This window comes from Scyliorhinus canicula, chromosome 13, assembly GCF_902713615.1.
Source record: "Scyliorhinus canicula chromosome 13, sScyCan1.1, whole genome shotgun sequence".
NCBI lineage: Eukaryota > Metazoa > Chordata > Chondrichthyes > Carcharhiniformes > Scyliorhinidae > Scyliorhinus > Scyliorhinus canicula.
This window is the reverse complement of record NC_052158.1, coordinates 124297913-124313746: the sequence shown is the minus strand read 5'-3', so window position 1 is coordinate 124313746 and position 15834 is coordinate 124297913. Positions and strand designations below refer to the sequence as shown.

General features: G+C 47.9%; 1 protein-coding gene across 2 annotated transcripts in view; it reads left to right on the top strand.

The window, feature by feature from the left end:
- ttc14 (tetratricopeptide repeat domain 14) overlaps positions 1–15834 on the top strand; it is a 60559-nt gene that overhangs the window by 41639 nt on the left and 3086 nt on the right. Inside the window, exons 10-11 of one of the 2 annotated variants that reach the window (XM_038817600.1) lie at positions 971–1088; positions 4178–4278. In XM_038817600.1, the coding sequence (XP_038673528.1) occupies positions 971–1088; positions 4178–4278 (219 nt within the window). The remainder of the gene's footprint in view (positions 1–970; positions 1089–4177; positions 4279–15834) is intronic. The other variant, XM_038817601.1, reaches the window with a different exon arrangement.

Sequence of the window (15834 nt, the reverse complement as noted above, 5' to 3'; positions counted from 1 at the left end):
TCCGAATAGTGCACTATACTGGGTCTCGCAGGCAATGTTGCCTGGACATCATCTGGCCCCAACACGATGAGGAAAGCATTTATTTTATCCTGATCTATTTTATTCATTTTCAACCAAATATGTAACCTTTGTTTGTAATTACACCAGTCCTTTTTGTTTTAGTTTAATTCTCCACCTTGTACCCAAATATGCCTTCAGCGCTATTTTTTCAGTTACGTAACTTGCTGTCCCAGAATGACCAGCTCTGGTCAAAAAAAATAAGGGACACTTAACCATGCAGGAAGAGCATAGCCTGCTGAGACACCAGATATCCAGGACTAATAGCATCCTGGGAAGTCCTGACGAAAAGCTGAATTATGGGACAGTCTTGGAAAATCCAGGACTGTTGGTCATGCTGACTGTGTTCCATGTGCACATCCTGTTGAAGTAATCTTTCAAATTGCTTAAACTTCCTCGATCAACTTTAGGAGTTCCAAAAATGTGTCATAATGTTCTTCAGTCCTTAATTTCTCAAATGAAGTATAAAAGAAATTGCATTCCAACCTTATCACTATTTTCTGTTGTGTATATTGTACTGAGGAAAAACTCACCATGTGGAATCACTGTAGGCAACCTTTATTGAACTAACTTTATCTATACATTCCCAGCAGAAAGGGCAATGTTGCAAAATTTTCAGAATGTGCAATATACTACACCAAACCTATGTAAATCAACACTTGGGAATTGTGGCATTAGTTATCCCAATGACCTCCAAAACAACCAAAAACATTTCAGGATCTCTGCAATGGCTCCGTGTAGGAACAGAATGAAGCTTAATTTGCTGTGGTGTCTTTGCAGGTTGAAACCTGTTTTCAAGGTTATGCCTTGCTCGCTGTTACCAAGTTTGTATTCTGTATTCTACACAATTCTGTATTCGGGGAAGGATTTGAATGTGATCACTTTCTGATGGCTCTTAAAAATCTTTTAACAGGTTAGAGGAAGAAGAAAAGTTGGCAAATGCTGAGAATTGCTACAAGAAAGCATTGAAGCTCGATGAGACTTTCAGTGAGGCAGAGGAAGCTTTACAGAAATTAAGAAAACACATGCAGGTGATTTACTGGGTTCAGTATTATGCTTACAATTTTACTGCTGTTTGATATGTTACTCACTCAGAGATCTACAGGATATTTCACCAATGTTAACTGGAAGAAATGACACATTTATGTGTGATGTGCTTGTGTATTGATGCGTTCCAATATGGACTGGTGGAGGTGAGTTTTCATTAAGTAGTAAAGGAATGCAATATTACATGGGCAGTTTAAACTTGAACAGTTCTTCCTCACGAGCACCGATTAGAATTTTTTTGGAAGCGATGTTGTGTCATCAACTCGTATGCAAGACCTCAATCATCGAAGTCAGTGACGTTGAAATGTGGAGACTGCATTCAAATTTGTTGAAAGATGCAATCCATTAAAAAAATAGGCATGCCTCCATTTTGGAGAGAAGTCATTTTTTTTACTGTTTGTGTGCAGAGGAGCATTATTTCAGGTTATTGAAAATGACCATTCCTTTCCGACCCCAGTTGTTTTTCTTAATCTTTGTTAGACACTTTTACCTTGCTACTAAAACCAATATTTGTCTTGGAACCTTTTGGAACTTGGTCCTTCGACTGTGATCCAAATATAAAACTTATCAATTTAAAAAGTTTGCTTCAGATCTGTCTCTGAGCTTCTCTGTTTTGGATTTCCTGTTCAAAATTGTCCCTTTCTCTACTCTGAATCTGCAATATCCATGGTTACAAACCAAACTAATTTATCATTAAATTGCTGGTATTTAGTCAGGAATGAATATCTTCTACTTTCCTTCCTTTAAATGCTATTTGGTATTCAATCCCATGGGGATTTTTTGTGTGTGTGTGATTCAGCTGAAATTGGGTTGATGATGAGCAAACTAAGACCTAATCTTGTTCTTAACAATAAACCTCCTGGAAAAGAAGTTGAAATTAGTTTATTATGAAGGTTAGCACTTTTTCTTGCTATCGAAAATCTAAAATTGTTTTTGTCTTGTGTTGTTTAGACTTTTACAACATAAGACATACTCAAGATCTTCTGCAAAATTGAGTAGGTGCTGATTATGGCATTAATACTGTCAGGACTATTTTGTTTCTCCCCCCCCCCCCCCCCCCTTCCCAAAGAGCCTGCAAAATAATATTTTGTAATAAAATTTGCAACTCAGCTAGAGAAGTGACTGGACCTACTCTCCAGGATAGAAATTTCATCTTGTAGTTTCATTGTTTATTTTATAGCCTGCAAGTGTCACTGCAAAGCATTTTATTTGTGATTCAATTATCAATTTGGGGAGAGATTGTCATACCTGATCTTGATAAAGTGGGTAGCTAGGCAGTACGGTGGTGCAGTGGTTAGCATTGCTGCCTCGAGACGCCGAGGTCCTAGGTTTGATCCCAGCTCTGGGTCACTGTCTGTGTGGAGTTTGCACATTCTCCCCGTGTTTGCGTGGGTTTTGCCCCCACAACCCAAAGATGTGCACGGTAGGTGGATTAGCCACGCTAAATTGCCCCTTAATTGGAAAAAATGAATTGGGTACACTAGATTTATAAAAAAATAAAGATAAATATGGATAGCTGTTTCACTGAGAACCCCTGGTAGTTGGCTCAAATTCAAGGCCTCCAAGTGCCTGTACGCTCTTTAGTATGGAGCAGGAGAACTAAATGTAATTCAGAAAAACAAATCTATTTTGACAGGAGAAATGTAATCAATGTGATCATTTTCTCAGTGTTTGGAAAGGCTTAACTTTGCAACAATGTATGTTTCATAGTGTCTTGAAGTTGACAAGTTTTAGATGTTTTCGTATTAAATGTACCTGAAGAGCTATTGAAATTATTTTTTAAATCGGAAGTTATTTGAAGATTGAACTTACCAGGTTTATAAAATGGAGATCTCACTTTATGTGGAATTTTCACTTTAAATCTCTACTGTACCATTACAGGTAAACTTCACATCTGAAAAGCACTAGTAATGTGCGTGAAATGTTTATATGTTTAATCTCCCACAACATCTTAATAGGCCATCCCTTTAAAAGACTCTAGGTAACTTTCCAGTCCTCTACTATCCAGTCAGATGCACCTTTTCCACCAGATTTCCAGGTTGTTATTCAGAATAATATTTGAAGACTTGTATGCTTCCACCACTCTACTATTACAAAACCCTTTATTGCTGCACTTGCATGCCTTCCTCCCTCGGGAATGTTACTTTTAATACTGCCCTGAAATTTCTTTATTTTAATTAAGTTTGTGGAAGCACAAAACCAATTTCTATATTTTGTGATATTGCCAAAACTTCTGCTAAAATTAATAGCAGGAGAAACTTAACAAATCTTTAAAATTAATTTCTCTGAGCTATCAACATTTTGAGAATATTTTCTTGCATTACTGATTTTTTTTTTCCTTATTTTGTTTTTGTGTGCATTTTCTTTCTGGGGCCTTGGCTGCTGAAATTCATTACATACCACACCTGATCTGAACTGGATTCTGCTGCACAATCCTGGTTTGTACTTTGGTCATTGGGGAACAACTGGTGATGTACGGTGACTTTGGCGGGTTTGTTTTAACAAAAATATATTTTGGTAAATTGTACAAAACCTTTATTTGAATTGATCATAATTAAATTTGTGAATATTTAATCATTCCCTTGCTTTGCTATTTTTGTGATTTGAAAACCTTGTGTTTTATAATTTTCATTTTCCTTGGATTGCCATATTGGTCACCCATGTATTTTCCTGTTTTGATTACAAAATTTTGTTATGCTATCCCTTGCTTTTTTTAATGTATAATGTTAAACGTCCTCATGTGTGACTGCTAACTCCTTACCCATAATTTGTTCCTGAATGTGTCTTTCCTTCTAATTAAATTTTTCTTTACTCCCCTATCACCCCTCATTGAATTTAATGTGTTTTCTCATTGCCACTTTGTGTTCCCCAATTGTTGACAAAATATATCTGAATTCTGCAATCCTAAAACAATATATACAATATGTTTGGTTATTCTTAATATGACAAACCTTCAATCTTTTAAAACTGGTAATGTGACGCGGTTTTCTGGATACAAATGCGATCAATGGTGTTGTTGACTGAAAACTAAATCAAATTTCTGCCGCAATTTCATGATGACTGGGTATAAAAGAAATCACTTGAAAAGAAAGAAAAAGAATCTAGAGAAGAAGAGAAAACAATCGAGGTGTCAAGTGCAGAGAAATTGCGTAAGCTGTTAAAAGAAGAAAAGAGGTAATTTTCTCATCTGAGAGTAGATTTGCAGTTGAATGATGCCGTGACAGAAAATGAGGTAAATTGATGCTTCTCTGGATCGAGAGAAGTGGGATTTAAAATCTTTACTTTTTACTTGGGCTGATATTTTCAAATTACTTAACTCAAATTGTGATTATGAATGGGCAGATGCAAAGGTGTCTTTTGGGGAGTTGAGTATAAACATTTATAAAAGTCACTATATGTATACAGTAGTCCCCCGTTATAACGCGGGTGTTGGGGTCCAAGACAGCCACCCGCGTTGCATCCGAGCCGCGGATATCCACGATGGCGATAATAGGTGAACGAGAGGAAACATTGCTGACTATGTAAGAATGGAAGGGCGTTTTAAATAAAAAACACCAAAGTTCTTTAAAGTTTTAAATTTATTAAAAAATACCACTCAAAAAAATATACAATGAAACATAAAATAGCACTTACAAGCAGATTTTTAAAAATCATTTCAATGACATGAAAAAAGTCTGTGAGTTTCTTCTGGCACATACCCTTCTTCATCTTGACTTGTGCTTGTTTCTGGAGGTTCTTCAGGTGTAGTATGTATATGGGGTTGAAGTCCTGTTGCTCTGTGTATTCTATGAGCCACTTCAGGTTGGTGATGGCATCCGAGTGGCTCTTTGCTGCAACTGTGGGCTGGGGTTCTTCTTCTGCCTCTTCTTGGATAACCTGGTCGATGATCTCCTCCTCTGTAAATGTTACTGTGGGTGTCATGTCGTCCTCTGCGGCTGACCACCTGTTCACCCAATCCCGGAGTGTTAGGTTCTCAGCCAGGTCCTCTAGCCTCCCCTCAGCTGCCCTGGTCTCTGCTTCAGTAAAGCCTAGGAAGTCCTCTTCTTCTGGGTCGTGTTGTGGGAGTGCTGCTCCTAGGGCCTTGTTCCAGCAGTTGGCGATGGTCTTCTCTGTCACAGCTCCCCAGGCCTTCCCTGCCAGATAACAGGCATCCTTGATGGTGATGGCTTTCAGGTAATCTGGGACAGTGCGAGGAGAGTCTATCATTTCCAGGATCAGTTCTTTTTTGTACACAGACTTGAAGGTCTGAATGATGCCAGCATCACATGGCTGGATCTTGCTGGTGGTGTTCTTTGGGAGATAGAGCACTTGGATCTGCCCATCCCTGGTCTTGAGAACATCTCCCTGAGGGTGGGCTGAGCAGTTGTCCAGTAGGAGTGTGACCTTCTGCGGTAAGTTGTGGGCACTAAGGTGGTCCCTGACACTGGGTACAAAGTGCTTGAAGAACTACTCCTCAAATAGGGTAGCTGTCATCCAGGCTTTGCCAGAGTTTCGGTACGTGACGGGTAGGTTCTCCATGTTGATGTGGTGAAAGCATCTAGGAGACTTGAATTTGCCCACAATCAATGGCTTCAGCTTGTGTGTTCCTGTGGCATTGCTGGCAAACAGGATGATGAGCCTGTTCTTGGCTTGCTTGAACCCCAGAGTCTTGTGGGCATCATCCTTGACAGCTAGGGTCTTGTCAGGCAGCAACTTCCAGTAGAGCCCTGACTCATCTGCATTGTAGAGTTGCTCTGGGGTCAGCTCCTCTTGCACCATGTAGTCCTTGAGGATGTCCGGAAAGGCTTCTGCTGCTGCTGAGTCGGCGGATCTCTGTTCACCACTGATGGCAACTGCACCTATCCCATGTCTTTTCTGGAACCGATGAAGCCAACCCTTGCTGGCTACGAAATTGGTGTCCTCTGGGTGGAGCTGCTGATGGAACTTCTCAGCCTGAGTCCTGATTATAGGTCCAGATAGGGGGGTGCCACCAGACTGTTCCTGGACAAACCAGGCGAACACAGCCTTCTCCAAGTTAATGTCACTAGCGGTCCTTGCCTTTTTCCTGGCAAGCCCTTCACTCTCAGAGACTGTCTCAACATAAATTCTCAAACTGTCCTAATCTTTCTCCCACCCACGGAGGGTTGACTCCGGTACACCAGTCTCTCTGGATAATTTTGCCTTTGTTTCGCCGTTTCGAATACGGTCTATCAAATGTATCTTTTCCTTTACTGTGTAAGACTTGCACTTCGGCATTTGGTTTTTAGACGCTTTCATTTTAAAATGGTTGGGGATAGAAAACTGTTATTTTAATCACCAATCAACGCGGCTATTTATCGCGCCTAAATGGGCTAATCATCGCGGCTGATTGGCACTCGAATGAATGAAAAAAAGTTCACCGGCTTAAAAAGGTGTTGTTTCAAATAGAGTGAAAAAAGTTGGGGTCCATAGGCACCCCCTCCGTATATCGCGAACCGCGGTATTGCGGGGCACGGTATAACGGGGGACTACTGTAGTAGCTATATGGTGAGATCAGAGAATTTGATTGTGTAGCAGATGGTGGTGTTGTTTGCAAATTGGGAATCCTGCCGTTGGTCTTCGTTGCAAGTCTTTGAAGTCCAAAGTGCTTCTACTTGGTTTATTTTAAAAGGAGATAAATCCAAAACATTTAATTTACAGCTGGTTCTTCTGTCCCATACTTCAGAATGCACACTCAAATGGGCTATAATACGTCTTCACTTAAAGATGTGGTTGAGTTCCTGAAAAGCACAATGTTAAGTGAAACATAAGCTCCTATAGGAATTAACAATTAGGTGCAGTAGGACCTTGATTAATAAGGGGATCAGGGGTTATGGGGAGAAGGCAGGAGAATGGGATGAGAAAATATCAACCATGATTGAATGGCGGAGCAGACTCAATGGTCCAAGTGGCCTAATTCTGCTCTTATGTCTTATGGACCTTCCTTATCAGAAAAAAAGATGAAAACATTGTATACTGTAATTATTGTATGTTGGTAAATTCATATTTTGGTGAGTGAAATAACTTTTAAAATAAGTTAAATTATTTTTCTTATAATAATCTTTATTGTCACAAGTAGGCTTGCATTAACACTTCAGTGAAGTTACTGTGAAAAGCCCCATGTCGCCACATTACGACGCCTGTTCGGATACACAGAGGGAGAATTCAGAATGTCAAAATTACCTAGCAGCACGTCTTTAGAGACTTGTGGGAGGAAACCGGAGCACCTGGAGGCAACCCACGCAGACACAGACAGTAACCCAAGCAGGGAATCGAACCTGGGATCCTGGCACTGTGAAGCAACAGTGCTAACCACTGTGCCGCCCGACAAAGCTACTTGTTGTGCCTCCTGTTCACTGCCGAACCTGTTTCCTGACATGCCCGCTCCATGATCCACCTGGTTGTTCTAGATCCTCTCGCTCCTTGACGCCTCAGATTTACAGCCTCTATCTGTGCTCCACTCTCTGACTCGCTGCTTTTTCTGTGCCCAATCCACCTTTGCACTGCTTCCCTCTGCTGAACATGCTTTCCCATTCAAGACCCAGATCCAAATGGAGCTCTGGGGCTGTTATTACCAATGTTTTGTTTTCTTAAGTGAGACTGCTTGCTAACTTCCCTCTCCTGAACCTTACTGTGTGTGAGGGCTCTGGACATGAGTGGCATAGCAGGAGGGAGGAATAGCTTTTAAATCATTTAAAAAAACCTTCCACTATAGCAGCTCCATAATGATACTTCACAGTCCCAGAGTTCAGATCTGGATTTTGGATAGGAGTGCAACTCATGAGGGGAATGGGGTGAGAGGATGGGTGAGGGTGGATTCAGTAAGAAGTCTTACAACACCAGGTTAACCTGATTAAGGAGCTGCGCTCCGAAAGCTAATGATTCAAAACAGACTTGTTGAACTTTCACCTGGTGTTGTAGGACTTCTTACTGAATCCATCCCAGTCCAATGCTGGCATCTCCACATTGAGGGCAGATTAGGCATGGGAAGAGGCAGCAAGTCCATTGGTTCGGGCATCAAGGGAGGAAGCAAGTTGGAGGGTCAGAAAGCGGAAGAGGCTACTCCAAAATGGTACCAATTGGGTCACATGGGAAATTGTCAAAGTTAATCTAAAGACGCTCAACGAGATTATGGACCCTGTTACACCAAAACAACATAAATGGGGCAACATTAAACGGAGTCTTAACTGTATTTAGCTGCAAACTACAATGGCCTGGAAAGTATTGATCTATTTTTATCAGAAGTAGACTTGCAGTGTATTATCTGTCCTTGGGTACAACTTTGATCATGAATGAAACAAACAGCACAGGACCTTTTTTCCTACTCTCCCTACCAATCGCTTTGTGCCATGCAGCCTTTTTATTTTGTTTTCCTCAAAGTTAGACTTATATAGATATTCCCTTTGTATAATTAATGCTTTCAGTTATTTGGAGCATTATCAATTCTACTGATGAAGGCTTGGCTTCTGATCTGCTGGAAGTCACGTTTTTTTAACTAGTTCCTGCTGTCTTGGAAGTCTATCCTCAAATTACACGTTAAATATTCATTGAAGACTTCCGGTGGCGGCGATGTCCGAGTGAGCCGCACATTCGGTGGGCTCTCACTCCGGCCGGCTGGAACAGCTGTTTCCCGCGATAGCGGGACTACGGAGGCGGCAGAAAGGCTGCCTGGAACAGAGGAGGAGAGCGGGCTGCAGAGGATGTAAGTGTGGAGGCCAGCAGGTGAGGAAGAAGGAGAGAGAGAGAGAAGGAGGAAGCTGACCTGCAGGTTAAGATGGCGGACCCACGGACCTTCCTTCCTCCAGGACAAAGGGAAAAAGAAAAAGTTTGGAGTTGCTGAGGAGGGACAGCTTGGACCCACTTCAGATGCCCAAGAGGTCAAATTGAAGGAGCTGGGCGAAGGAAAGCGGCAGCGGAGGCGCTGAGGAGCGGGCTGCGGCATATGGAACAGCGGGATTCCAGAAAGCAGAAGAAGAAGGAGAAAAAGGGACAGAGACAAGGACCGGAAGAAAATTACCTGGGACCTAAGATGGCGGACACACGGAACCCGGACTCAGCAATCCAGCTGGCGCTGGATAACATGCTCCAGGTAATGAAGTCCAGTTTTGAAGCGCTGAAGCGGGACAGCTTGGACCCAATCCAGAAAGCGGTGGATCAGCTGAACCAGAGGATGGACGCCCAGGATGTTAAAGTTAAGGAGCTGGGAGAAGCGGTGGAGGAGCAGGCGGATGCGCAAACGGTTGCAGCGCTAGAAGTGGACGGCCTGAAAGAGCGGCAGAGAAGACTGCTGGACAGAGTAGAGGAGCTGGAGAATAGAGTCCGCAGGAACAATCTGAGGATGGTCGGCCTCCCGGAGGGGGCGGAGGGAGCTGATGCTGCAGCGTTTGTAGCAGACCTGCTGAAGCAGCTGATGGGGGCTGAAGCCTTTCCGCGACCGCTGGAGCTGGAGGGGGCACACAGGGTGCAGGCAAGGCAGGGGCGGCTGGGCGGACCCCCCCGCCCGATGGTGATTAGGTTCCACAGGTTCGTGGACAAGGAGCGGGTGCTGCAGTGGGCAAAGAGCGCCAGGAGCAGCACGTGGAATAACAGTGTGCTCCGCATCTATCAGGACCTAAGCCAGGAGGTGGCTCGGCGGCGAGCAGCCTTTAAGAATGTCAAGGAGGTGCTGTTCAGGAAGCACGTGAAGTTTGGTCTGCTGTTCCCAGCTCGGCTATGGGTCACGCACCAGGGTCAACACCACTACTTTTCCGAGCCCGAAGAAGCGATGGATTTTGTGAGGGACCTGGGGATGGTCCCGAAAGGAGGCCCTAAGGACACGAGTTAGGGCCCGAGGATTTCTGTGGGGAGGAACGCCGAATGTGCCTGGACTGCTGCTCAACGGTTTGCTGGGCCAATGGGGCCAAACGGAACATTTGAGACTCTTTCCTTTGTTCATGGACATTTATGTGCTTTTTCTCTTTTTTCTATGTTTTTTCCCTTTTTTTTTTCCTGTTTGGGCTTTTTGTGCAGCTCGCGGAAGACACTGGAGCCGGCTTGCCCCAGTGGGTGGGGAGGAGGGCGGGGAAACAAGGGGAATGGGACAGGAAGGCGCCGGAGTGTTGAGTCACCGGGCTAGCAGATTGGCTAGTCAAGGAAGTCAGATGGGGGGGAAAGCTATAGCCAGTAGATGGCAGGGGTGGGGGTATCGGGGGATGGGGTTAGGGGAGGGGGGGGGGTTGTTCTGCTGACGGGAGAGGGACTTGAAATAGGCACTGGAAAGGAGGTCGAGGGTGGAGGCAGCCAAAGGGCGGGCCAGGAATGGCGCGACGCACGGGTCAGGGGCCGGCCCGAGAAAGGCTATGGCTGACCGGCGGGGTGGGGGGGGTGGGATGTGCCCCCCGACCAGGCTGATCACCTGGAACGTCAAGGGACTGAATGGGCCGGTTAAGAGGGCGCGGGTGTTCGCGCACTTGCGGGCCCTGAGGGCGGACGTAATTATGTTGCAGGAGACACATCTGAAAGTGTCAGACCAGACCAGGCTAAGGAAGGGCTGGATTAGCCAGGTCTTCCACTCGGACTTGGACTCGAAGTCCAGAGGGGTGGCAATCATGATCAACAAGCATGTGCAATTTGAGGCAGAGGGCATATCCGCAGACAGGGGGGGCAGATACCTGATGGTACGGGGCAGGCTGGAGGGGAGAAGAGTGGTGCTGGTGAATGTATATGCCCCGAACTGGGATGACGTGGACTTCATTAAAAGAGTGCTGGGGAAGATCCCGGACTTGGATTCTCGCAGGCTAATAATGGGAGGGGACTTTAACATGGTCCTTGACCCGACTTTGGATCGGTCGTGTCCCAGAACGGGTAGGCTCTCAGCAATGGCAAGGGAGCTGAAAGGGTTTATGGAGCAAATGGGGGCAGTGGACCCCTGGAGGGAGGGACAGCCAACAGGAAGGGGCTACTCGTTCTACTCGCACGTCCACAGGGTATATTCCAGGATAGATTTCTTTGTGCTAAGCAGGGACTGTAGGGGGGAGGTAAAGAACACGGAATACTCAGCAATTACCATTTCAGACCATGCCCCGCATTGGGTGGACCTGCAGTTCGGGGGAGCGAGGTATCAACGCCCGCAATGGAGGCTAGATGTGGGACTGCTGTCGGAGGAGGGGATCTGCGAGAGGCTTCGGAAATGTATAAAAAATTACCTGCAGGTGAATGACACTGGGGAGGTCTCAGCGGCGACCGTGTGGGAGGCGCTAAAGGCAGTAGTGCGGGGGGAGCTGATTTCAATTGGGGCCCATAGAGCCAAGGCAGACCGGGCAGAGATGGATAGATTGGTCAGGGAAATGGGCCGGATAGATGAAGAGCACGCGGAGTCCCCGGGGGAGGTTTTGCTCAGGGAAAGGCAGAGGCTACAGGCGGAACTGGGGGCACTATCCACGAGCAGGGCCGTGGAACAGCTTAGGAAGGCGAGGGGAGTGGTGTACGAGTATGGGGAAAAGGCTAGCAGACTGTTAGCGCAGCAACTTAGGAGGAGGGAGGCGGCCAGGGAAATAGGTAGAGTGAGGGACGAGGGGGGGCACAAAGTGGAGGATCCGGCAGAATTGAATAGGGTATTCCGGGACTTCTATCGTAAGCTGTATACTTCGGAGCCGCCAGAAGAACCGGAGGGGATGAAAAGGTTTCTGGATGGGTTAACATTCCCAACAGTTGGGGGGGGGCGAGTGGAAGAGCTGGGGGCCCCGATTAGAGTAGAGGAGGTATTGGGGGGCCTAAAGGCCATGCAGTCGGGGAAGTCCCCGGGGCCGGATGGATACCCAGTAGAGTTTTATAGGAAGTTCTCTGAGCTGGTGGGCCCGGTCTTGGCGAGGGTTTTCAATGAGGCAAGGGACAGAGGGACCCTGCCGCCGACGATGTCACAAGCCACCATATCTCTGATATTAAAGCGGGGTAAAGACCCGGAGGTGTGCGGGTCCTACAGGCCAATCTCCCTGATTAATGTAGATGCCAAGCTCCTGGCAAAGGTACTGGCGGGTAGAATGGAGGACTGTGTACCGGAGGTGATTGGGGAGGATCAAACGGGGTTCGTGAAAGGTAGGCAGCTGGCGGCCAATCTGAGGAGATTGCTCAATGTGATAATGATGCCCCCGGCGGGTAGAGAGGTGGAGGTAGTGGTGGCTATGGACGCCGAGAAGGCCTTTGACCGGGTGGAGTGGGAATATCTATGGGAGGTGCTCGGACGGTTTGGGTTCGGGGAGGGATTGGTGGATTGGATCAAATTATTATATCAGGCCCCGAGGGCCAGCGTCAGGACCAACAGAGAAGTGTCGGAGTACTTTAGGTTGTACCGAGGGACCAGGCAGGGCTGCCCGCTCTCCCCGCTGCTGTTTGCGCTGGCCATAGAGCCGCTGGCGATTGCGCTGAGAGCCGCAGAGGGTTGGAAGGGGATGGTGAGGGGCGGGGTTGAACATAGGGTTTCTCTTTATGCAGACGACCTGCTCCTGTACGTGTCGGACCCAGTGGCCGGGATGGGAACTATACTGGGAATGCTGAGGGAGTTCGGCCAGTTCTCAGGATACAAATTAAATACGGTCAAGAGTGAAATGTTTGTGGTACAGGCAAGGGGCCAGGAGAACAGATTGAGAGGGCTACCGTTTAGGTTAGTTGAGGAAAATTTCCGGTATTTGGGAATCCAGGTGGCGCGAGACTGGGGCAGGCTGCACAAGTTAAATTTGGCCAGGGTGGTGGAGCAAATGAAGGGAGAGTTTCGGAGATGGGATGCACTCCCGCTGTCGCTGGCAGGGAGGGTGCAGACTGTAAAGATGACAATCCTCCCTCGATTTTTGTTTATTTTTCAGTGCCTCCCGATCTTTATCCCACAGTCCTTCTTCAAAAGAGTTAACGGGCTGATCATGAGCTTTGTCTGGGCGGGAAAGTCTCCGCGGGTGAAGAAGGCGATGTTGGAGAGGAACCGCAGCGAGGGAGGGCTGGCGTTGCCGAGTCTGGTCAATTATTACTGGGCAGCCAACATCGCTATGATAAGGAAGTGGATGGTGGGTACGGGGTCTATTTGGGAGCGAGTGGAGGCGGCTTCGTGCAGGGGCTCCAGTTTGGAAGCCCTGGTCACGGCTCCTCTACCGCTGCCGCCGGCCAAGTACACCACCAGCCCGGTAGTGGTGGCGACCCTGCGGATATGGGGCCAGTGGAGGAGGCATGTGGGGGAGATGGGGGCGTCTGTCTGGGCGCCAATCTGCGACAACCATCGGTTTGCCCCCGGCAGTATGGATGGGGGGTTCCGAGTATGGCGGCGAGCAGGGGCGGGAAGGGTGGGTGATATGTTCCTGGAAGGGAGCTTCGCGAGTTTGAGGAGCTTGGAGGAGAAATTTGGGTTGGTAGGGGGAAATGATTTTAGATACCTACAGCTGCGGGACTTTGTTCGTAGACAGGTCCCATCTTTCCCGCGCCTCCCGCCAATGGGGATCCTAGACAGAATAGTCTCTGGGAGGGACGAAGGGGAGGGTAGAGTCTCAGGTATTTATAAGGTGCTCATGAGGGAGGAAGGGTCCCAGACAGAGGAACTGAAACTTAAATGGGAGGAGGAGCTAGGCGGGGAAATGGAGGATGGGCTGTGGGCAGAGGCCCTGAGTAGGGTAAACTCGACCGCGACATGTGCAAGGCTCGGGCTGATCCAATTTAAGGTCGTTCACCGGGCCCATATGACGGTGGCTCGGATGAGCAAATTTTTCGGGATAGAGGACAAATGCGCTAGGTGCGCGGGAGGACCAGCGAACCATGTGCACATGTTTTGGGCATGCCCTGAGCTGAGGGGGTACTGGGAGGGATTTGCGGGGGTCATGTCCCAGGTGCTAAAAACAAGGGTGGTGATGAGTCCAGGGGTGGCAATTTTTGGGGTTTCGGAAGACCCGGGCGTCCAGGGGGAGAAAGCGGCCGATGTGCTGGCCTTTGCTTCCCTGATAGCCCGGCGACGAATATTATTGGCGTGGAGGGACTCAAAGCCCCCGAAGACTGAGTGGTGGCTTGCGGACATGTCAGTTTCCTGGGGATGGAAAAAATTAAGTTCGCCTTGAGGGGATCTGTGCAGGGGTTCACCCGGAGGTGGCAACCATTTATTGACTTCTTTGCGGGAGAGTGAGCGTCAGCAGGGGGGGGGGGGGGGGGGGGGGGGGGGGGGGGGGGGGTAGAGTAGAGTAGGAGGGAAAATATGGCGGGTAGTACGGGTGGGAGGGGAGCGGGCTTGTGCAATACGGTATGATGGAAGTATTGAAAGTACGTGGATGGTTGCACATTTTTGCCTTTTTTGCTTCCTTTCTGATGATGTCTGTAACTGTTTATAAAGCCAAAAACTACCTCAATAAAATTGTTTATTAAAAAAAAAAAAATATTCATTCAACCAAACTTATCATGGCGTTCGTATGGGGGGGGGTAAAAATGTTAGAATCCTAAAGAAGGTCCTACAAAAAACAAAATCCAGGGGGGGGCTAGCCCTCCCGAATCTACAATTCTACCACTGGGCGGCAACAGCCGAGCGAGTAAGGGGATGGATCCAGGAGCCAGAAGCCGAGTGGGTGCGTGTGGAGGAGGCCTCCTGCATGGGGACCTCCCTCCGGGCCCTCGCCACGGCAGCACTCCCATCCCCACCCAAAAAACACTCCAGCAGCCCAGTGGTAACAGCCACCCTCCAATCCTGGAACCAACTGCGGCAGCAATTTGGCCTGACCAAAATGTCGGACAAGGCTCCCATCTGCAACAACCATAGGTTCACACCAGCACTGACTGACGCCACCTTCAAAAGGTGGAGGCAGGACGGGGGGACACTGACAGTCAGGGACCTATACATGGACGACAGGATCGCAACACTGGACGAACTGACAGAGAAATTTCGGCTAGCTGGGGGGAACGAGCTACGGTACCTGCAGCTGAAAACCTTCCTACGAAAGGAGACAAGGACGTACCCACAACCGCCACGACAGACACTACTGGAAGACCTACTGGACGCAAGTATCCTGGAGAAAGGGAACTGTAGCGACATGTATGACCGACTGGTAGAAAGGGACGGCACCGTGCTGGACGCAACAAGAATGAAATGGGAGGACGACTTGGGGATTAAGATAGGGTGGGGACTCTGGAGTGAAGCACTGCATAGGGTCAACTCCACCTCCACGTGTGCAAGGCTCAGCCTGACGCAACTAAAAGTGGTACATAGAGCCCACTTAACAAGAAACTGTATGAGTAGGTTCTTCCCGGAGGTGGAGGACAGATGTGAACGGTGCTAAAGAGGCCCGGCTAACCACGCCCACATGTTCTGGTCTTGCCCCAGACTTGTGGAGTACTGGACAGCCTTCTTCGAGGCTATGTCCAAAGTGGTGTGGGCAAGGGTGGAGCCATGCACGATAGTGGCGGTCTTCGGGGTTTCAGACCAGCCAGATCTATTCCTGGGGAGGAGGGCGGACGCCCTTGCCTTTGCCTCCCTGATCGCCCGCCGTAGAATCCTGTTTGGCTGGCGGTCAGCAGCACCGCCCAGAGCTGCAGACTGGCTGTCGACCTCTCGGAATCTCTCCAAATGGAGAAAATCAAATTTGCCATCCGAGGGTTGGACGACGGCTTCCACAGAACGTGGGAGCCATTCATGCAATTGTTCCGGGACCTGTTTTTGGCCAACGTACAAGAGGAAGAATAGTCGGGTGGCCAAGAATCAGGGGGAAATGGACGGGAATCGGGGGAAGGTAGCCGGGG